Source organism: Mirounga angustirostris, unplaced genomic scaffold, assembly GCF_029215605.1.
Source record: "Mirounga angustirostris isolate CCGP_5_RB_7025 unplaced genomic scaffold, mMirAng1.0.hap1 SCAF_3, whole genome shotgun sequence".
Lineage (NCBI taxonomy): Eukaryota > Metazoa > Chordata > Mammalia > Carnivora > Phocidae > Mirounga > Mirounga angustirostris.
In genome coordinates, this window is record NW_026991711.1 from 53,828,681 (window position 1) to 53,852,078 (window position 23,398).

The window sequence follows — 23,398 nt, forward strand, 5'->3', positions numbered from 1 at the left end:
ATACAGTACAGTACTGTAAATGTATTTTCTCTTCCCTATAATTTTTTTTAAGATTTTATTTATTTGAGAGAGAGAGTGAGCGAGAGAGAGAGAGAGCACAAGCCAGGGGGAGAGGCAGAGGGAGAAGTAGACTCTCCGGTGAGCAGGAAGCCCAATGCAACTTGCAACTCAGGGCTTGATCCCAGGACCCTGGGATCATGACCTGAGCCAAAGGCAGACGTTTAACCAACTGAGCCACCCAGGCGTCCCCTTGTGATTTTCTTAATGACATTTTTTTCTCTAGCTGACTTTATTGTAAAAATACAGTATATAATACATGTAACTTAAAGATCTGTCTTAATTGACTGTTTATGTTATTGGTAAGTCGTCTAGTCAATAGTAGCCTATTGTAGTTAAGTTTTGGGGTAATCAAAATTTATATGTGGATTTAACTGGGCCAGGGGTTAACACTCCTAACCCCACATTATTCAAGGGTCAACTCTAGTTCTATGAATGTATCAAATGCTATTTCAGGCCTCTGTGAATTTTCTCAGAAACCTGTTGTCCGGAATACCATCCTCCTCACCCCCTAACCCTTAAACGTGTCCTAGATAACCAATATTCAAGTGAACTCCAGCTGTCTTCTTTTAAACTCAACTGAAACATCACTTTGTGATCATTCCGTCTTCAGCGTTAAATTTGTGTTCATGCCTCTATTGTAGACGTTACTACCCTGCATATAATTATTTATTTCGTTGTCTCCCTCTTCAATAGATGAGTGAGGACAATGCAAAATGCTTAATAAAAAGTAGGCCCTCAAGGGGCGCCTGGGTGGCTCAGTTGGTTAAGTGGCTGCCTTTGGCTCAGGTCGTGATTCCAGGGTCCTGGGACTGAGCCCCACATAGGGTTCCATGCTCAGCAGGAAGCCTGCTTCTCCCTCTCCCACTCCCCCTACTTGTGTTCCCTCTCTTGCTGTCTCTCTCTCTGTCAAATAAATAAATAAATAAAATCTTAAAAAAAAAAAGTAGGCCCTTGATATAAGTGAAATAAGCCCTGTGAAACTCATTGAAGACTGAGAAGTTTTACAGAAAAAAATTTTTTTTTTTAAAGATTTTATTTATTCATTTGAGACACAGAGATACAGAGAGAGAGCGAGAGCAGGAACACAAGCAGGGGGAGTGGGAGAGGGAGAAGCAGGCTTCCCGCCGAGCAGTGAGCCTGATGTGGGACTCGATCCCAGGACCCTGGGATCATGACCTGAGCCGAAGGCAGACGCTTAACCATCTGAGCCACCCAGGCGCCCCAGAAAATTTCTTTATAAAAAGCTAAGACATTATTATTTTTATATCATATTCTCTTGCAAAAAATGTATTCTTTTCTAAAAATGACTATGCAATGCAAATATTTATGAGATCCATAGTACTAAGATAGTATAATTATTATCATCACAGCTCTGCTGATGCATTAATACCTAAAGCCAACATCAAAATCTAGCTCTATATTGTCCACCAGGGCCCCAGCAGGATACTTTACATATATTTACAAATATTAATTCATTTAATCCTCATGAAAACCTTGTAAGCAGGTCATATTATCTCCATTTTACAAATACAAAAACACAAGCACAGAGAAATTAAACCATGGAGCTAAAAGTAGCAAACCTTGTCTTTCAAACTAGGTAGCTGGGCTGTAGAGCCTAGTCTTCACTTCCATGATATATTTAATAATAACCTTTACAAAGCACAAAGTAAAGATACCATTTCCATTTTTGTTTCTTTAGCTATATTAACAGAGTATAGTTATATCTAATTGTGCTGCATACAAAAAACAAGTATGGCTTCCAGATTCTCCACAGCGGAATTATGACTATATTATGAAATATAAGGAACACAAAAATGTTTCTTATCAACTTGAAATGTTCACTGACAACTAATAACTCAAAAGCCATGGCTTTAAAAACACTGGCTTAAAAACTTAACCTTCCTTCAATTTAGCATTTTAGGAAAAACTATCAAATAAAAGTGAGTTTAAAATAATTCTGTGTGATACATGGGTTTTATATGTACATATTACAGTTGTAAGGACATTTCTGAATTCTCGTATATTGGGTGTGTGAAATGTTCCATGAAACTCGAATACTTGTACAGACTTCACTTTGGGATAACATAATAATTAAGAAGGAGTAAGCATGAAAAACAGGAGTTTCAAATAGCCTCCCAAGTTAAGTATCCTTAATAACTTCCCTATTAATAATTTAATATAGTTCTGAAGATAGTAATGACTCATTTAAAAGACTATATGAAGTAGATTACCTGCAAATGGAACAGAACTTTTTTGTTTTTTTCTATTTCTGATGTTTGTGATTGTTGTTGCTTTGCAACTTGTTCTACAGCATCAGTTAATGAAGATGTGCCTTGGTTAGCCAGAGCTGAACAAAAGAATAAAGTATATAATAAAAATGTAAGTTGCAAACACTCTAAGTTATTGTTTCTTCACACATAGTCATGAAAAATACGATGTTTCTCTAAATAAAGTAGATTTAGGGTTGGTAATATTACCTTTCTGACTACAAACAAAACCAAAATCAAAAGCCATAATAAGACACAATTCAGAATTGCCTACTGCAATGTTATACCTGTTCCTGTATGGAACAGGATAAATATTTTGATTGTCCTCATTTTTTTAATCCAGACCACTTATACATATGCATAATTACAGTGCTATCATAATAACCATATAGCAATTATAGTTGATGAATTTTCAGTACAGGCCTGCATTTTTAGGTTGTTATGCCTTTTCTAAACACCATGTAAGTTTCTTCCTGGAGAAATTTAATAGCTTCCCTCTATTCTATTTGGCTATACATTTTAACACAATTATCCTATCATACTACCTTTTTGTTGCTGCTTATCTTTTAATTATTTATTTCTTAAGATTGCTTCATTACCTTCTTCAGGAACTCCTTGACTCTTCCTTTCTTTGTTGCCTGACATTCTACTTTGTCTCTTTCTCCCTTTTTTGTTCACCTTCTTTATGCCTACAAAATAATCAATATTGACAATTTTTCACTCTTCTTTGTTTTTTCCCCCCATCATTTATCCTGGTGATACTGAAAGCAAATTCACTGTCAAATACCTCATAGGGATGGCAATGATATTTCATCTTTGTTCCAAGAATTAAAATACAATGGTTAAGTCAGAGAGTTTTAGAGAAAATAGAACTGTATTTGAATCTTGGTTCTCTTGCTTTTTAGCTGTTATGATTTTGAGCAAGTTTCTTAACTTCTTTGATCATCAGGGTCCTCATCTGTAAAACCTCACAGGACTGTCATAATAAAGTAATATATGTAGCATGCTTAGCATAGTACCTTACATATATAGTGAGTAATTAATTACTATAGACTCTGTCTAGGGTTTCCTTTGCTAGTTCCTCCTCAGCTTTCTCATCTAGGTCAGTGTCCCAGTGCTAAGTCCTTAGGCCTCTTCTCTATACTCACTCTTCAGGTGATGTCATCTAGTTGCATAGCTTTAAAATCCACTTATAGGTTTTATTTATTTATATCTCTAACTTGAACATCCTTCTTGAGCTCCAGACTCATTCTAAATTGCCTACTTGGTATCTTCCCTCGGATTTTTACAGTCATTTCAACTTAATATATCCCAGACTGAACTCTTGATGTCTCTGTTCACTCCATCACCACCACTAAACCTGCTCCTTCATAGTCTCTTCCTTTCAATAAATTACAAGTTTTTCTTGTTCAGGCCCAAATCCCTGGAGACATTAGCAAGGAGGCCTCTAGAAGAGTGTAGAGCCCATGGAAATTCAACAAGACTTGCCCAAGATAATCATAAATGAGAGCTCACTGTTGATGTTTCATAGGCTCTTTGGGAAATCCTTTAAGACATTTTCCAAGTATATGGCCCAGGATTTCTGCCCTGATTGTTTACTCAAAGGACAAACCAGAATCTCGACTTTTCTCTTATATGCTGCATGCAATTCTTTTAGCAAAACTCATTGGTTCTACGTTTAAATTATATTGGAATCCATTCACTGCTTATCACTTCTAAATAGTATCTTAGTAGAGAAGCCTTCCCTCATAACCTTTAAAACAGGACCTCTCCTCCTTCATTCTCCCATTTCCTTACCCTGCGTGATTTTTCTTTTTCTTTTTTTTTTTTTTAAAGATTTTATTTATTTATTTGAGAGAGAGAGAATGAGAGACAGAGAGCATGAGAGGGAGGAGGGTCAGAGGGAGAAGCAGACTCCCTGCCGAGCAGGGAGCCTGATGCGGGACTCGATCCCGGGACTCCAGGATCATGACCTGAGCCGAAGGCAGTCGCTTAACCAACTGAGCCACCCAGGCGCCCCAGCCTGATTTTTCTTAATAGCATTTGCCACCACTGATATTTTATATACATTTGTTTCTTTTCTATCTCCTTTTACTAATGTAAGCTCCACCAGGGCAGAGATCTTAGAACAGTGCCTGGCACTTACTTAACAGGTGTCTATTTGTAGTCTATCTCCACTTCAATTTACCCTGTTCTAATGATAGAATTATGCTCCCAAAATACTGTTCCCACCATGTCAACATCACAGCCAATCTTTCAACTCCCATCATAGATGGCATCTTCTTTAAGAAGTCTTTCTTGGTAGATATGATCCTTCCCTCTCTTTAGTGCAATTGTTTCTATATCTCTATAACAGTTTAGGTCATACAGTAAGATAGAGCTAGCTTTGAACTCAGGTTGTACCACTTACTACTTTATTAGGTAAATTCTTTCCAAGCTGGGCCTAAGATTCTTTATCTATAAAACAGAAACGATAGTAATAACTGTCTCATTAGGACTATTGGGAGGACTACATGAAATAATGCATGACAGCATTTAGCAAATTCCTGCTACTCAAAAGTTTTTGTTCTTATTATTTCCATTATTTTATACTCTATTTCCCTATTAAACTGTAAGCTCCAGGAAGACAGATATAGTGTCTTATACATTTTTGTATTCCCTAAAAAATTTGGTGAAGAAATCTAAAAAATGAAGAAAATTAGATCTATATAACAAAAAATAAAATAACTGGTACTTCTTGATCTCTATTTCTGAAGCAACATAAATTGAAAAACTCTTGGGTGACATTTATTTAAACCAACTATTTGTGAAAGGATATCTACTTTAAAATTGGGAAGGTTTTAGGGGCGCCTAGGTGGCTCAGTCAGTTAAGTGTCTGCCTTTGGCTCAGGTCCATGATCTGGTCATGGGTGGGACTGAGCACCAAGTGAGGCTCCCTGCTCAGGGGTGGAGTCTGCTTCTCTCTCTCCCTCTGCCCCTCTCCCCACCCTCCCCATTTGTGCTCTCTCTCTCAAATAAATAAATAAAATCTTTAAAAAAATAAAATTGGGAAAGTTTTAGTTTTTTCTGGATCTCTATTGTAGAAGATAAAAATGAAAACTACTGCCACCTACTGATAATTCATTACAATTGCTTAAATCAATGAAAAGAGAGTTTAGACTAGACAGTATCAATTACTCTTTCATTCAAACCACATATATAGGTACATATAATATGCAAGGTATTGTGAGGAATATAAAGATGAATTAAGTGACTCTGATTTAAAAAAACAGTATCTACAGTATTCCATAGTAAATGTCCAATTTACATCTAAAACACATTTAGAAAAAATATTTTTAACTAAGAAAATTAGCTTTACAGAAAACAATGTAATGCAGATACTATATTAAACTACCATTCTCTTATAATAACTATAGTCAACATTTATTGAGTACTTACAATTAACTAGCATTTTTCTAAGTGCTTTTACAGGAATTATCTTTATTTTCCCTCAGAGCAATCCTATAAGCTAGATATTATTTTTATTTATATTTTGTAGATGAGTAAACTAAGACTTGGAGAAATTAAGAAATTAGCCAAAGGCCACACATCCAACAAGTAGGAAGGATGGAATTTGAAACAATTAGGATCCAAATTAACATTTATTAGGCACTTAATATGTACTAAAGCACTGGGATAAGCATGATTTGTGCATTATCTCTTTTCCATTGAAGAGGCAAACCCCTCTATTTGACCCTTGGGAGAATTTAAAAAGGCCATGGTTCCAGCTTTTGGAAACTCATCATCTGGTACCTCCTCCACATTAATGAGCAAAATAAAGCAAGACTGTCAAAATACCCTGGGGCTTTTGAGAGCTTTTAGCTTAGAAGAATTAAGAGGAGGCAATTGTACATGTGCATCCATATCACATAGGCACTGTTTTTGATTCTGAATGGGAAAAGCTATCATGTGAACCTGCCAGGTAGTTAAAGTAGTTAAGTTTATAATTTCATTCTACCCCTTTAGAATAGATACTTTATCAGAAAACAGATAATTTTTCCTTGTGTGAAACTGTTTTCTAAGGGCAGGGGGCTTAATATCTAAAGCTGACATTTAACTGAGAAAGCTAAAAAATTAGCCTGGGGAAAGATGAGATAAAAGAGTTCCTTGGTATCAAGCAAATTTTAAATTATGGTCTATATTTGCCATAAGCATGATGAAATCAGATTTGAGTGGTTCAATTCCAACAAGATAATAGTGGGAAAAATGTGACACACTGTACAAATGAGTAAGAATAAGACATATTTCAGGTAAAAAAAAGACCATAAGTGTTTTCAACCACATGTTTTCAAGAGAAGTTACAACATTATCAGAGTCATCCAAAGGAATTAATTCATTGAATCATTAAAAATTTATTCATACCTATTATATACTTGTGTGTTAGGATCTGCCAGGACTAGGCATTACTCTCTTCTTTGACTAGGCAGTGAGATTAAGGTTTCAGGATGCTGAAAACAAAATAAAACAAAAACCCAAAGGATTTGTACTGTTCTTTAACTTCCTATCAAAGACAATACAGACAACATTAATATATTATCCACATTGCTTCTAGCTTTCTACCAAAGGTGAGATTTCTCTGAATGTTCTGATAGTGCTGGACTACCAAATGTGTCCTTTTAAAGTGTAGACATATAGAGACTGATCAGCAGCTTGAATCCAAGCTTTAAGGGATGGCTAGGCCACTGTTTCAAATAGAAATGCCAGGCCTATGATGAAATCCAGTCATAATCTACCTGCTTGTTTCATCGAGAACAGTAAGAAGCAAGGTCTTCTGTTACTCTACAAGTAAGTGTGATTTCTAAACCATAAGGAGCTTGCAGTGGGTTGAATGGTGCCCCCCGCCACAAGTCTATATCCTAACCTCCAGAACCTGTGAATGTGGTCTTATTTGGAAAAACAGTCTTTGCAGATGTAATTAAGTTAAGTACCTTGGATGAGATCATCGTGGATTTAGGGTGGGCCCTAAATCCAGTGCAGGTAAGAGACTGGCTATGTAAAAAGTGGTCAGACCATATATAAATACAGCACTTTCACCCACAACGTGCAGCAACCAATTCAGGAAACCAATCCGCTATCTACAGTAACCAGACTAGGAAGCCATACTGCTATCTATGTCAGACTTGTAGGAAGCCAGACCACTATCTCTAATAACAATTCCAGAAGCCAAACAATAAGTCCTATAACAATTGGCCCCAAATGACCAGTATTTGATGAATAACTAACAGCTTCCCTACTTGGGGCCAATCAGAGAAAGCCAAAATGTACACTCTTAACCAATCACATAGGATGTCCTGCTTCTAGTTAGCCTACCTACAGCTTCCCCATGCCAGTAGCCTCCAATCGGGATATACCTGAAGATTTCCCCTTTTTCCACTCTTAAAGCTTTCCTACTCTGCCAACACACAAGTGATGGCTGACTCCCTTGCCATAGCAAACTCTGCATAAATAATTCTTTGCTTGTTCTCATATGGCTGGTCATTATTTCCACACAGGTGTTTTTACAGCAGAAAGGCAGAGGGAAATTTGAAACTCAGACACACATTAAGAAGACCATATGAGTATGAAGACATAGAGTCCCAAGTCACACAGTTATATACTATCAAGTTCATCCTTATAAAGTGTACACTTCAGTGTTTAATTGACTTTTTCAACTTATTACTAGGCTATGGGTTCAGACTGCATCAATGAGAGGGTTTCTTTTGTATGAACAAAATGCTACGGAAGAAGCAATTAATTCTGCCTGGTGAGGGAATGGGGATTCAAGGAAAGTTATGATTGAGGTTGAAAGATCTTAAATAAGTAGCAGTTAGGTAAGCATAAAAAGAGAAGGGTGTTCTAAGTAAAAGGAATAGCATATGTATGGGATAAAATCTTGTAGCTCATCCAAGAAACAGCCTTTAGTTTGAGTGGCTTGGGAATAAGGCAGTTGTTTTTCAAACCTAATTATGCATCTGAATCATCTGTATAGATTAAAGCAAAATAAACAGCAAAGAAAAACATGCCCAGACTTGACTCCCAGAGATTCTGATTCAAATGTATATCGAGTGGAGTCCCTAGATTTAGTTTTAAGTTCTGCTTGTAGTTCTGATGTACAGCCAGGAGAACCACTGGAGTGGGTCAGTGGAGATGAGGTAAGAGAGTTAGATGAGGGTAGATAGTCTAGGAGCAAATGGTGAAAGGAAATGGTACGTAAATACAACACAATGACAAACTATCTCTTCCCTGACAGCTTTCCTATTTTGAAATATTTTTAAATTTTTTACTGCCACTACTGTTTCATGAAAGAAAATGAATTCCCATCATTGTCTATAAAAACAGGGATAAATGTTTTAAACCAGTGTTGTAACTCAAAAGATCTCTATTTTGCTTAAGGTAATATTTAACATAAAACAAACTCAGAGAGTCTAGAGTGTACCTTCTGATCAGGTGTACCATCTACCGCTCAGGGCTCTTAACAAATGCCCCACAAAAATCATGAAAATACAAATTGTGACAAAAATATCTGTGAGGGATACTGAACAGCAAGTTCCTATTCTGGGTTGGTGATCCCATTACCTAGTCAAATAGAATGGAAGCACTTGCCCACCTCCAAGTGCTCTTCTAAACTCCTAGATATCTAGGACTCTTTCTCTTTCAGGCAAAACTTCTTCAGCACTTATTGTCTGAGCAACAATAAAGACAAAAGGGACCTCTCCTTCCACCATAACCAGTTCCACAGGAAGCAACCTTTCTCCTACTCTTCAATGGCTGAACAGATTGTCCCTTTATCTTAGCACCTGCCCTCCATGTAGTAGTAGCTGTTTGCTATTTCTAAATAAACGTTATACTCTTTGAGGTTAGACAAGGGATGCTAATTTATCACAATTCTAAGAGTTACTGTCTTCTAATTTTCTACCAGTGACACAGATTTTTAAACGGCCTGACAAGTCTTTGTCAGTACCAATAAAGGAGCTGTAAAGAGTGTTGGTCCAGTCAGCAAGTAAGGTGGAATCTGCAAAAAGGCAAAGGAAGGTTCAACCCAAGTGTTTCTGGGAACAAAAAAACCACACTGTAAAAAACACCAAGCACAACAAACAAACTCCACCCAAGGAGGCCGATTAGTTGAACCCTGGATGGGGCGAACTGCCAAGGGATAACACAGGCTGTCTCAGGGTTGGGCTCTGGTGATTAAACCAAGTTGTCTGACCCGCACTGCGCGTCCTCAAGCGTTGGGGGAGAGCGCTTCCATTCGCAGAAGGGAGTCTGCCATCTGTTCCCCGGGTCGCTCCCGCCGCCCTGCTCCCCTCACCGACTCGTTCCCCTCACCTGGCCCGCTCTCCCGCCGCCCTGCTCCCCTCCCCGGCCCATCAGCCTTCCAGCCGCCCTACTCCCCTCACCGACCCGCCCTCCCGCCGCCCAGCTCCCCTCACCCGCCCGCAAGCCTCTCAGCCGCCCGGCTCCCCTCAGGGGCCAGCAAGCCTGCCAGTCGCCCCGCTTCTCTCACCTGCGCGCCCGACGTCCCTCCCCACTCAAGGGCCCGCCCTCCGCCCCGCCCCCGTCACGGGCCCGCCTCCCTCGAGCGCCCCTCGTGGCTCGCCGCCCCGGCCCCCGCCAGCTGACCCGGCGGGCGCCTGCTAGAGGGCTCTGGTTCCTGTTTCTCTTACCTCAGCGGGGCGGCGGAGGACGGCCTCGACGGGCTGCGCTGACCCGGAACTCCTGAGGCGGCTGCGAGGGCCGGCGCTCGGCTCCTCCCGGGCTTTCCCCGCGCCTCTCGGTGCCCAGCCCTCTTCCCCCGAACTCGCTCGTGCCTCCCTGCGGGTCGCTGGCCTGACCCAGCCCGGTCCTCCGCAGTCGCGGGGCCCCAGCCGTCGTGCCCACGCCAGGCCGGGCGCCCGTGGTCGGTCGGCGGTGAGGTGGGTGCGGTGGGGCAGGCGCTGCTGCGGCGGAGTCGCGGGGTCGGGCTTAGAATTCCAGGTGCCACGCTCGTGGCTTCCGGGTTCCGTCCAGGCTGTGGGCGGCGGGTGGCGGCGGCCGGGCGCCTCGGAGCTCGCGGAAGACTGAGAGTACGAGCCAAGGCGGAGCGCCGGCAGGCGGTACGGGGAAAACTGCCTGCGTTGTGCGTCGGTGGGTCAGAAAGTCCCAAGGGGGCGGGTGGAGGCGGTGGAGGCGCCAGGGCTGGTGGGGACGCCAGGGCAGGTGGAGACCGAGCGCAGGACCGGGCGGGGCGGGGAGGACAGATGCTTTTTGTGGCATTTCCCAAGGCAGAAGGGAGTATGGTCGTCACCCCCCTCGCTGCTCTCGTTTTTCAAAATTGGCGAAATGAACCTCAGTGGGAGCCCAGTTCGGTACGGAGTGGAGGTTGGGAGTGGCTGCAGGAGAAAAGCGTCCCGGGCCAAGGGGGTCACCACCAAAGGCGGCCCCTGAAGAGAAACCGACTGCCAGGGCTGGGAGGGGAGAAGATCCGCGCCGGGGAGAGCGGGTGATGGTGGTGCTGGTACCGAGTAAGGAAGAGGGGGGTAGCACGTCTGATCCAAATCACTCACCTGGAGTGCTGTGTAAATCCTGGAATCGTCTCAGCTTTTATCCCCTTAAAAAATGTATATTTTAGGTGCAGCTCCCATTAACCTATTGAAGGCCCCGATATTTCATATGAAGGGTATGACCTAACATGCCAGTCATGTCCGGATTAATGATATACATATAAGATAAATTGACACCCTGTAATTAAAAAGCAGGACTTTGTCTAAGTTAATAAGTAATTCCCGGGCGCCTGGGTGGCTCAGTTGGTTAAGCGACTGCCTTCGGCTCAGGTCATGATCCTGGAGTCCCGGGATCGAGTCCCACGTCGGGCTCCCTGCTCAGCAGGGAGTCTGCCTCTCTCTCTGACCCTCCCCCCTCTCATGCTATCTCATTCTCTCTCTCAAATAAATAAATAAAATCTTTAAAAAAAATCTTAAAAAAAAAAAAAGTAATTCCCTACTTAAAATTTGCTGTGTGTGAAAAAACGTCACACACACAGAGTAACTGTTGTTCTGCTGGAAAGATGTACAAATCACTTTCACAAAACAAATTAAGAGATGGTTCCACTCATGGTTCTCTTAGGACAAATAATGGACTATCTTTGCTTGGAATCGTCTAGATCTACTATTTTGTTACGTTTTTAGATCAGTGAAACTTTTTTTTTTTTAAAACGTAGGTACAAATTTGTAACTATGAGAAGATTGATATAATTTTGCATTCTTAGGCTAATTTTTCTTTATAGGTGATTTCTAGGAGGTACAGAAATCTTTGAAGGGCTTTGTACCATATTGAAGGATGGCAGAAGCAGTGTTGATTGATTTCTTTGGTTTGAAATTTAACTCTCAGAAAAATAGTCATCAGGCATTACTGAAGACATTGAATGCTGTCCGATACCACCATGCTGCCAAGGCCAAGTTTCTTTGCATAATGTGTTGCAATAACATCAGCTGTGAAAGGAATGGTGCACATAATAACTGTGAATTAGAAGCAAGCAATGGATTATCAACTCTCCTGAGAGAATTTGAGACTGTTAGCAATCCTAGTATGGCTGCCTCCTTGTATACTATTAAGCAAAAAATTGATGAAAAAAATTTGAGCAGCATTAAGGTAATTGTACCCATGCACCGGAAGACATTACTGAAGGCTTTTATTGATCAACTCTTCACCAATGTTTACAGTTTTGAGTTTGAAGACTTACAGGTGACTTTGAGGGGAGTTCCTCTGAAACAATCCACTGAAATAGACATGATCACAGCTCAAGAAGTAGAAGCAATCCAGAAAGAAATACAAACATATTTGAGAAGTCTGCCAGCACTGAAAGGAGAGTTAACCATTATCACATCTCCTTTGATCTCAGGTACGTTAAACACTGTTGTTTCTACTGTATACATGAAAAACTAGTCTTTCTTTAGAGCTTGTTCGCCTTTTTTTCCCTCCTTTCTTTTGTAGACTATAGGTTTATGAGCTCATTGGCATCAGTTGCAACATGGGAGTGTGAGGGATGTCAAGGGATATCAAGGGATAGTCCCTTCAGAGCCACCCTTAATAAATAAATTTGTTTTATGCAAATTCAGTTTTAAGACAAATCCCCCAGCCTTCCTTTAAAATGAGATTTATGACCCTAAGCATCTCCTATTTAGAAATTGTGATACCTTAACTCATTGGCACCTTCACAGAAGAATGAAATTTTAGCAAGTCAATCTTACTTCTTGGTTAAATGATATTTAGTGTGGGCTATATGCTGTTAGGAATAACAAAGACAAAGGGGACAGAAGATACTCTGAAGAGCAATAATCCCATGGGGATGGTAAAGAAAACACAAAGTCATATGTAACAAGAACACATGAGGTACACAGTGCTGTAGAAATTGGAAGCCAGGAAAACATGCAGCTTGAGGTGATCATAGAAAGTCTTAGTGAGACACTGGGTTTGTAACATTTTATAGTCTTTTGTATAGTATATTTTTAATCTTTATTACTTCTATTCAACAGATATTTTCTTACATGGATTTACTACAAGAACAGGTGGAATATCTTACATCCCAACTCTTAGCTCATTCAATCTCTTCAGTAGTTCCAAAAGGAGAGATCCCAAGGTCGTTGTTCAAGAAAATCTGCGTAGGTTGGGGAATGCTGCAGGATTTAATGTGGAGAAATTTTACCGAATAAAGGTAAAATTTTGTTTCATGTTTTAGAATATCTAAAGTATATTCTTGACTGTGCTAATGACTACATGGACTTTAATCAAGCTATTTAACTTTTGCATCTTGTGTTTTATCTAAAATTTTAGGATAATGCTTATGGTTGTTTTTCTTAGATCTGTACACTATAGCCTAAAAATCAATTCTATGATAGGTATCTTTCACCTGAAGTTCAATGTATCTAAAAGTACAGTCAATTCTTATAGTACCACTGCCCTTTTTGATTTAGAAGGAAGATTCCAGAATGGTGGGAAAGGCCATTATTTTCTAAATCAGCATTCGGAGGAACTAGGATCTCTATTGATGCTTTGTTTCTTACAGAATTCTAGCTTTATTTGGGTCAGGAAAAGTAAAAATATCTTTAATTTGGTAATTAATTTAACTTCTTTCCATAAATAGTACTTTATGGAAAGTGCTGCGAGATTTACCCATCTCTAGTAGGAGATATTTGTGATGGACTTTATTAAATTGTTAAGTGTTAAAGTCTGTTTTCCTTTGCATAAAATATGCAGAGATTATAATACCAAAAGTTAAATGACAAGTAAGTTTGGTATTTTACCATATAAGTGATATTTTTAATGCTTATTAGTAATATTAAACTAGTTATATAATTTTATACAAAATGAGCATTTTCAGAAAAAGCTTATGGTATGAGAAATTCTTCTTTCAAAATATTTTTATCACACATCTTTGGTATTAGACTGATCATGCCAGTGATGTCTGGATTATGGAAAGGAAGGAACCTGAATCTTATGATGGAATCACCACAAATCAGAGGGGAGTCACAATAGCAGCTCTTGCTGCTGACTGTATACCAATTGTTTTTGCTGATCCTGTCAGGAAAGCATGTGGTGTTGCTCACTCTGGTAAGTATACTTAATTAAGCATTTAGGATTTTACCAGTTTTGTAGTATAGGAAAAATTATAATTTCTTTCTGCTGGGCATGACAGTTAATTACTTTACATGGTACTAAGTGTAAAAATAGGGATAGAGACAGGATACTTTTATTATAGGAGCAGATAAAAGCAGTACCTAAGTCAAATTATGTGAATCAGAGTAGAATTCCCAAAGGAAGCAATACCCAGGCTGATTCCTGAGGAATTTATAGGACTTGACTAGGTGCCAGGGTTTCTCAGCAGGGTCGCTATTAACATTTTGGGCAAGATAATCTTATATTGCAGTTTGCTTGGCTTTCAAAATTCCTAATGCCAGTAGCACCCCCAGTTGTTGTAATAACAACAAAAAAAGCTCCTACATGCTTTTCAGAGCACTCCAAAGGGAGTGGTACTGCCTCTGGTTGAGAACCCTTGAAGTCTAGGCAATGGGGAATAGGAAGATAAGGCATGTCGGAGAAAGGTATTCATTGAAGATGAAGGTGCAGCAGCATGTGTAGAGGTATGGAGTTAAGAAGCAAGATATGTTTGGAAAACTGCATTTATTTTAATATGTTATAGTCTAGTGCCTTTAACTATTCTGTAAAGTTAAGAACAAAGGATTTTTAAATATTGTGTTAAGGTTATGGAATTTTGTTTCTGAAGGTATTTTAAAATGCTATTTGGATTATCCTGTGGTTATAACTTTGTGAAATGAGGGATGATCTTTTAGAGTTCCTTCTGCTTGTAAATCTCTGACTACTTTGCTTTTTAGACCAAAGATAAATAAGGAAGTGGCATATTTTTCTTTTGATCTAGCTAAACTTATAGGATTGGATGACTAGCAGTGAGATTTATGATTTGACAGTATCAAAAAGTTATTTAACATTTGAGTCTTATTTCCTAGATACAAAAAGAGAATCTTATTTGTTATTTCTTAGGTTTTGAAACATTATTTTTAAATACCAAAGATCAAAGCTGTCAAAATGAAACACTCTTGAATGAAGTTAAAGGTCTGACACTTTCTGATTTTTAAAACTTGTCATAAAGCCACAGTAATCAAAACAGTATGGTACTGGCATAAAGACAGACATATAGACCAATGGAATAAAAGAAAGTGCCCAGAAATAAACATTTGCATATATGATCAGAAGATTTTAACAAGGTACCTAGAGTATATACAGTGGGGAAAGGACAGTCTCCAACAAATAGTGCTGAGAAAACTGGATATTCACATGCAAAAGAATGACGTTAGATCCTTATCTTACATCATATATAAAAATTAACTCAAAATAGGTTAAAGACCCAGCGCATGGGTAGCTCAGATGGTTGGGCATCTGCCTTCAGCTCAGGTCTTGATCCCAGAGTCCTGGGTTCAACCCCACATGAGGCTCCTGGCTGGCTCAGCGGGAAGCCTGGTTCTCCTTCTCCCTCTTCCTCTCCCCCTGCTTGTGTGCTCTCTCTGTCTCTCTCTCTCTCTCAAATGAATAAATCTTTAAAAAAAAAAATAGGTTAAAGACCTAAATGTAAGAGCTAAATCTATAAAACTTATCAAAGTGTAAATCCTTGTGAACTTGGATTAGGCAATGGTTTCATAGAAACAACACCAAAAGCACAAGAAACAAGAGTAAAGACAGATAAATTGGAATTCATCAAAATTAAAAAACTATGCATCAAAGGACACAGTCAACAAAGTTAAAAGGCAGCCCATGGAATGGGAGAAAATATTTGCAATTCATGTATCTGATAAGGGGTTAATGTCCAGAATATATTAAGAACTCCTACAACTCAACAACAGAAAATATCAACAACTCAGTTAAAAATGGGCAAAGGGCTTGAATAGACATTTCTTCAAACATGATAAGCAAATGGCCAGTAAGCAAATGGTGAAAAGATGTTTAATGTCACTAATAATTAGGGAAATGCCATCAAAACTAATGAGATATCACCTCACACCCATTAGGATAGCTAATACTAAAAAAAACAAACAAAAAATAACAAATGTTGGTGAAGATGTGGAGAAATTATAACTCTGATGCACAGTTGGTGGGAATGTAAAGTGGTAAGCTGCTATAGAAAATAGTATGGTAGTTCCTCAAAAATTTTAAAATAGAATTACCATATGATCCAGCAATTCTACTTCTGGGTGTCTATCCAAAAGAATTGAAAGCAGGATCTTGACAAGATACTTGCACACTCGTGCTTATAGCAGAATTATCCATAATAGCAGAGAGGTGGAAGCAATCTAGGTGTCCCTAGATGGATGATTAGATAAGCAAAATGTGATATATACATACAATGGAATATTATTTAGCATTAAAAAGGAAGGAAATCCTAACACCTGAATGAAGACCTTGAGGACATTATGCTAAATGTAATAAGTCAGTCACAAAAAGACACTGTAAGATTCCACTTATATGAGGTATGTGAAGTAGTCAAATTCATAGAAACAGAAAGTAGAATGGTGGGTGCTGGGGTGCTGGGGGAAAGTGGTGAGGGGGAATTGTTATTTAATGGGCATAGAGTTTTAGTTTTGCAAGATGAAAAAGTTCTAGAACTTGGTAGCACAACAATGTGAATATATTTAATACTACTGAAGTATACACTTAAAAAGAGTTAAAATGGTAAATTTTATGCTATGTATATTTCCCCCCCAATTTAAGAAAATGTGAATAAAAAGTGAAGGAGAGAAAGAAGACTAACATGGTATAATCCCAGTGGAAACTGAAAGTGTAGAATATTTTTAAAGGAAGTGGAAAGGACCTCCCATTAAGTATCTCTCCCATGTCAGATGCTTTGCATAGTGTACCTCATTTAAAAACCAGTGTTTTAGTTAATTGATTACTTAGCTTAATTAATTGATTTTGTGATTCATTTGCTATTTCTGACTTTGAAAAAAAGAAACTGACTCTGCTCATTTTTAAGTTAGATATAAATCAAGGTGAAATGTTATGTTTTAACTTCCCTTATCTCTTTTTCTTCCTATTTACCAGGTTGGAGGGGTACTTTGTTAGGTATTGCTATGGCTACAGTGAATGCTATGATCACAGAATATGGCTGTAGTTTGGAAGACATAATTGTTATACTAGGACCTTCAGTAGGACCTTGCTGTTTTACTCTGCCAAGGGAATCAGCAAAGGGATTTCATAATCTTGATCCTGAATGTGTACGGTTATTTGATTCACCAAATCCCTGTGTTGACATTCGTAAAGCCACCAGGTATGTTTGATTTCATTCCAGAACTGCAAGTTTGGTTATTGCTTATTGTTTCTAAAATGAAAATTATTTTAGACAACAATTAGTAACTCCAAGAAAAATTGAGGTGGTGGATAAATAAGTAGCTGACATACACATATATATAAAAACTTATTTTGATTATGAAATATATTCTCATCTACATTTGACTAACAAATTTTCCTGTTATCTCTTAATTGACTTTAAAGTGAAGGAAGATATATTTGGCATATAGTTTTGAGAGATCTACTTAAACTTCATATAGAAAAGTTGCATGTACTTCATAGCCCTTCTTCAGCTAAAATCTCTAATGTAATAAACTATCAGATGATATTTTAAAATTATTTTTATTCTCTAATTAACTAGAGGAATATATTTCTTAGCAAAAATGTTAGATAATATAAGCACATAGTCACTTTCAAGCTTTTTATGGTCCCTTTCAATTTTGAATTATGAAATTTTGCTATTAAAAGCCATTATTTGTCTTTTCTAAAAAAGAAAATTGTCTGATCTGAGTTGTGTTTCTATTCGTCAACAAAACCTTGCCCAGATTCTGCATGATTTAGCACAGTAGAAAGGATTGAAGTTGATTCTTAAAGGTAACTTGTGGAAATAGTATCACTAATTTATAGTCATATTTCATATTGTAAAGTGTTACGGAGAAGCAACTTCTCTGTGAAAAATTTTTTAATAGGAGGACAAGAGATGGGAAGGCCAAATGACTAAAAAGCATGCTCTGTCTGAACCAAATGAATCTTTCTGCAAATACCCTGGTAACTTTAGAAGTTTCTTCTAAATAAGTACTTGATTTTGATTATAAAATTCTGTACCCAGGTCATGTCTGCAGGACAATATAGAAGGTTTTACAGTTCATATATGAACTTAGATTAATGGTGATAAAATCTTCCATTTCTTGACTTTTTCATGTTTTATATCTGTAAACCAATTTGCATTGTTTCAAGCAAATCTTTCCCAGAATTCTTTTACACCAGTATCCATATGTATATATTTTTTACTGCTTTGGCTATTGATAAAATAAACTCTTGGTATCTTTTGCAAAATCTTTATCCTAAGGATTCTTCTAGAACGGGGAGGAATTCTACCACAGAATATCCAGGACCTGAACCAAGATCTTAACCTCTGTACATCCTGCCATCCTGACAAGTTTTTCTCCCATGTCCGAGATGGCCTTAATTTTGGTACACAGATTGGCTTCATATCAATTAGAGAATGAGGTACAGTAGGTTCTTTCTCTCCCTTTACTTCTCTCCTTCCTGTTTCCACCTTTCCCTCCCCTCATTTTTAAAAATAACTAATTATATTTAACTTTACCCCTTTATTCTTGGAGGAAGAATTAAGTTTCTACTTTTTAGTGAAGCAATAGAGGTAGAAAAGTTAATTTTTAGGGGCATGCTCTAATATATAGAATAGCCACTCCTTTTCCTAGTTAATCAAGAATAATCAGGCCAGCATTTAGAATAAATATAAAATCATTTATTTAAAAAATCCTGTATGTATACCATTTATCACCTATGTACTTGACATCAGTATATTTCCTATCATAACACCTTTATACCTTTCTTTTTTATTCTTTTGATTTTTGAGAAGAAATCTTTGCATAAAGATTTTAAATTCTAGGATAATAAAAAGTCCTCACATATCCAAACTGGCTTGGTTTTCAACTAGATTTGCAACTGATTATCTATAGCAAGGGTTGGCTAATTTTCTTTAAAGGGTAGATAGTAAATATTTTAGGCTTTGTGGTACATACAGTCTCTGTCTCAACTACTTAGCTTTGCTATTATAGAGCAAAAGCAGATATAACAACACAAACAAATGAGTTTGACTGTGTTTCAATAAAACTTTATTTATAAAAAACAGGTGAGGGGCCAGGCAGGTTTGGCACACAGGCTATAATTTGCTGATACACGATCTGTAGTCATTGAGTAAGACTGAGTATAATTTCATTAAATTAGTATTTATTTCAGATTTTTTTTAGTTATACAAAAATATTTCATGACAGTGATTTAGTGCTGACCCTTTAGCATATATCTAATTTTCCTTAAGTTTACTCTTAACTGAATTAATATTATTTTTAATCTTCACAATGTCTTTAACTCTTTAATATACAAAAGACTTTAGTAGGCTTAATGATCCTTACCTTGATATTGTAATAGCACTAGTAAGAATCTTATATTTGTTTTCTATGTATTTTTACAGATACTTGACTGGATTTTTATACAACTATTTCTTGCCTCCTTCTAAACTGACTACAAGAGAGAAATTTAGCTGTTTGATTTACTTAAAACCAAAAGGATTACAATGGATAATTCATCTTTAGGTATATTTTCACTATTCTCCAAAGCCAAATGACTTTCACTTGATTCTAGTAAAATCTAGATGAGGATTAGTCTTAAAGTTTGTTCTGTTTGTTATATAAATCAGGAATAGGTCTCTTCAGTTCATTATTTACTGGGTACACCCTATTTGTCAGGCATTGTGTGAAACCTAAGTGAATCAAAGTGAATAAGACCTTTTCTCCTTGAGTCTAATGCAGTGGAGGAGATAAACACTTATAATACTTTAATTTTAATAGCAGTGGAAGAGTACAGAAGAAGGAAGGGTTGAGAAAGTGCTATAGAGAAAATGATATATCACATGGACCCAAAAGATGTACAGGCTTTTGATAAATGAAGAACAACCATAACAGGTAGAGGGAACACCATGAAGTAGGGCATGAAATTGAAAGTGTAAAACATGTTCTAGAGAGAGAAGGGTGTAGGCAGAAGTTACTAGAAAAACAGGTTGGAAAGAGATTAGTTAGTCTCAAATGCCATGTCAAAGAGTTTAGAGTTGATTTTCTGGATAAAGAGTAGGCATAAAAAGTAGGGGAGTGTTTTTATTTCCTTAGCGTCATTTGTAACAGGATGGATTTAAATTGTGAGAGACCAAAGCAGAGCGACTTTTTTAAGAGGCAAAATACTTTAAAAAAGAAACAATGAAGACAGTGGAATTAAGATGGAGGAGAGTAGATGAAGAGATATTTCAGACATAGAATCAGTAGATCCTCTTAATAAATAATGAAGATGACAGGTGAGGAAGAGTGGAGAAGTCATTGATGACTCCAAGATTTCTGCTTGGTTGACTATCAACAACAGCAAAAAGGGGAAGGAAGATGTTTGGGAAAAGGGAGAAGAATAATGAGTTTGACATGCAGACTGAAGTATATCCAGATGGAAATATTTGGTCAATAACTAGAAATACAGACGTCACATCTTGGTGGGAGCTGAGAGAAAGATACAGATTTAGAAGTTGGCTATGCAGAGATGAGGCCTGAATCTGTTGGAGTAGGCTGAATCATCTAGACAGAACTACAGGGTGAGAAAAAGGAGGTTCAAGTGTGAAACCTCATATAAACCTACATTTGAAGAATCAGAAGCTGAACCAGTAAAAAAAAAAAGATGAATCATTAGAAATAAGGGGGGAAAAAACAGAGTATACTTATTTTGAAGAAAATAGCCAGTATGAATGTAAGAGGTACTCAGAATTTCCAGAGATACAAGGTACAAGAAATTTTCAGAGATAGAATAAAATGAGGACTGAGAAGGAAGCCAGTGGATTAACCATATCAAAGCTGTTCTACAAGCAATGGTGGCAGAGTCTGATTTCAGTGCATTGAGGAGGAGGATGCATAAGTGTCCTCTCTTCTTTGATAGTATTTACTAGAGAAAATAAAGTACTGGGGGTTGTATCTCAAAGGAAGGGGTATTTTTTTTTTTTTTGATCAGTACGTTTAAGTATATTTGTAGGCTGAAGAGAGGAGTCAAGCTGTTTTCACTTGGGAGAAAATGGTGTGACATGTAATATATGACATGTTATTTTTAATGTGAGTAGTTATATTGCATCTTAAAAAATTTTCTTATTATACATTTGTTTCTAACTGAACATGTAGTAGAATAATGCAAAATTACGTTTGTTAGGTATTTACAAAGGACTTTTACATACATTATCTCATTTTACCTTTATAGCTACTCTGAAATACATAGGTCAGTTGTTACTCTTTTTATTCAGGTGAGAAAACAGTCTTGTTGGAGCTTAAAATCATATAATTTGTGGTAAAATAAGATTTGAACCCATATCTTGTGACTTAAAATCTCATTTCAGATTTTATAGTTAATCAAAGCTATCTAAGTTAATTTTTATTTTCAACTTTTTGTTAATATCAACCATTCATACATTCAGCCAAATTTTTGTTGAGATACAAGGATAGGTTAAAAAAAATATAGTCGTAGCCTTTCAGATGTTTAATATCTAGTGAAAGGTGGCAGTCAATAAACCAGCAATTTCAATATTGTGATTTATGTTGTACAGCTGTCGCAACCTGATACCTTATTTAGTTGAATTCTTCTAAGCAACTCATAGCTCAGTGTAAAATTTAAATAAAATACCTCATTTCTTCCAGTTGGCGAAAGGCATTAAACACAAAACATAGGACAATAATTTCAAACTCATGCAAAAAACTTTTCTGTTTAATGATAACTATAAAGATAAAGAATAATTTCACACATTTAGAAAGGTTGATAATTTTCCAGTTCTGTGCATTATTTTTTTGAAGTTTACAAATTTACAGGAGTATTAGGTGGCTGGGGCACCTGGGTGGCTCAGTCAGTTAGGTGTCTGCCTTCTGCTCAGGTCTAATCCCAGGGTCCTAAGATTGAGCCCCATGTTGGGCTCCCTTTTTAGCGGGGAGTCTGCTTCTCCCTCTGCTCCTCCCCCTGCTCGATCGTGCTCCCTCACCCTCTCTCTCAAATAAATAAAATCTTTAAAAAAAAAAGAGTATTAGGTGGTATTTCACTTTATGTACCAAAATATTCTAAAACCAAATAAAAATTATATTTGATTATCTGTGATTTTAGATTATCTGCGTCAGAGTATTTAATGAAAAGTCTCCTTGCTGTTTTACTGAGTGAAAAATACAGATTCATAACTCAGAAACATAATGACTAGGTTGTTAAATCATCATATCTTATCTCTATAAGATCTCTGTCACTCTCAAGCATTTATATATAGGTTTCTGGGACTTTGGGGGTACAATCACAATGATAATTTTTATTTTTAGTAAGTTTTGTTTTCAATCTAAGCACTGCTACTAACTGCACATAGGAAATATTGGTTGTCGTTTTATTAAGAAGAGGAATTAAGTTTGTAAATCAGATAAGAGTTCATGACTTGATTATTTTGGAGGTACTAAGTATCAAACTAAAATTTAATTGTAATTTTAAATTGTGAATAATAGCATAGTGACTAAATATGCTATACTACAGTGCTTTATAAAACAAATTTAAAAAGTGATCTTTCCACTAGGAGGCAGTATTTCTACAAGTAGCTCTGCTCTGTTTCTTGATATAAAGTTGAACCAATCTATTCTCTGTATTTAGTTATACCAAAAAAAAAAAAAAGGAGGGGCATTTAAACTTAATGAATGTATTGGTCCTACTTTATATGTAAATATCTTGTAGTTCAAGTATATAAAAGCATTTAGGAACCCTCACCCAACTGGAACTATCTCACTTCTACAGAATCTCTAGTAACTCTTTCTATAAGTAGATTTTTGGGGGAAAAATTCACAGAAGCTTATTCTATGACACATGACAAAAACATAAATAATACCCACCAATTCAGAAGCTGAAAGATAAGATGTCAGTTACATATGAATTATATCATTTTATATCCCAAAGTGGATTTGATATGGTTTTCACTTGGTTGTCCTAAAGTTAGAATATATCCATCCTACAAAAAAGTGAACTCTTAGAGAATGCCACCAACCTATGGAAGTTCAGGCTTTCAAGAAAGCACTGCTCAGTTATCTATGTGTTTGTGTGTGTGTATGTGTGGATCTGAGTGTTCACGCTAAATGGCAAGCAAGAAATCTGTATGTGTTATATATGATACATAGCCTCTGCCCTAAATGTAAATTCACACAAAACATATTGGATGCAGTGGAATTAATAGATTTCTTTCTATAAAGTTTTTGTAAATTGTGCAGTAAAGAGTGGGAATCATGGTTTATGTGCTTACTGTATATGTTTATGGGAACTATGGTCTGGCGCACCTACGTTTCCATTGTAGGCAGTGTTTTAAAACTTGTGATTTCAGAGACGGGGCAGCTGCTGCAAATACTGCATTATTCTGTGCTAGATACTTGCTTAGTGAAGGAATTAGAATC

At 37.3% G+C, this 23,398-nt stretch overlaps 2 protein-coding genes across 11 annotated transcripts in view; one reads left to right on the forward strand and one right to left on the reverse strand.

Moving 5' to 3' along the window:
- The window catches only part of CCDC122 (coiled-coil domain containing 122), a 51,278-nt gene extending 41,128 nt beyond the window's left edge, over positions 1-10,150 (reverse strand). For 2 of the 8 annotated variants that reach the window (XM_064586072.1, XM_064586075.1), the window contains exons 1-4: positions 10,010-10,150; positions 6,729-6,814; positions 2,927-3,016; positions 2,292-2,407 (exon numbers count right to left, since the gene is read on the reverse strand). In XM_064586072.1, the coding sequence (XP_064442142.1) occupies positions 2,292-2,407; positions 2,927-2,972 (162 nt within the window). In that variant the 5' untranslated portion in view covers positions 2,973-3,016; positions 6,729-6,814; positions 10,010-10,150. Of the gene's footprint in view, positions 1-2,291; positions 2,408-2,926; positions 3,017-6,728; positions 6,815-9,849; positions 9,880-10,009 lie in introns of those variants that run through there. The other 6 variants (XM_064586073.1, XM_064586076.1, XM_064586074.1 and 3 more) reach the window with 6 other exon arrangements.
- On the forward strand, positions 10,122-22,006 carry LACC1 (laccase domain containing 1). 3 transcript variants are annotated; one of them, XM_045869492.3, is made up of 7 exons: positions 10,122-10,258; positions 11,608-12,222; positions 12,857-13,035; positions 13,766-13,931; positions 16,932-17,157; positions 18,247-18,407; positions 19,393-22,006. In XM_045869492.3, exons 2-6 carry the CDS (start codon positions 11,661-11,663, stop codon positions 18,404-18,406), a joined length of 1,293 nt encoding a protein of 430 aa, XP_045725448.1. In that variant the 5' UTR covers positions 10,122-10,258; positions 11,608-11,660; the 3' UTR covers position 18,407; positions 19,393-22,006. The 3 variants fall into 3 exon arrangements, with proteins under 3 accessions (XP_045725448.1, XP_064442141.1, XP_064442140.1); XM_064586071.1 differs by having other exon boundaries at positions 10,130-10,258; positions 11,712-12,222; XM_064586070.1 differs by lacking the exon at positions 10,122-10,258 and adding an exon at positions 10,333-10,469.
- Positions 22,007-23,398: the final 1,392 nt, after the last annotated feature.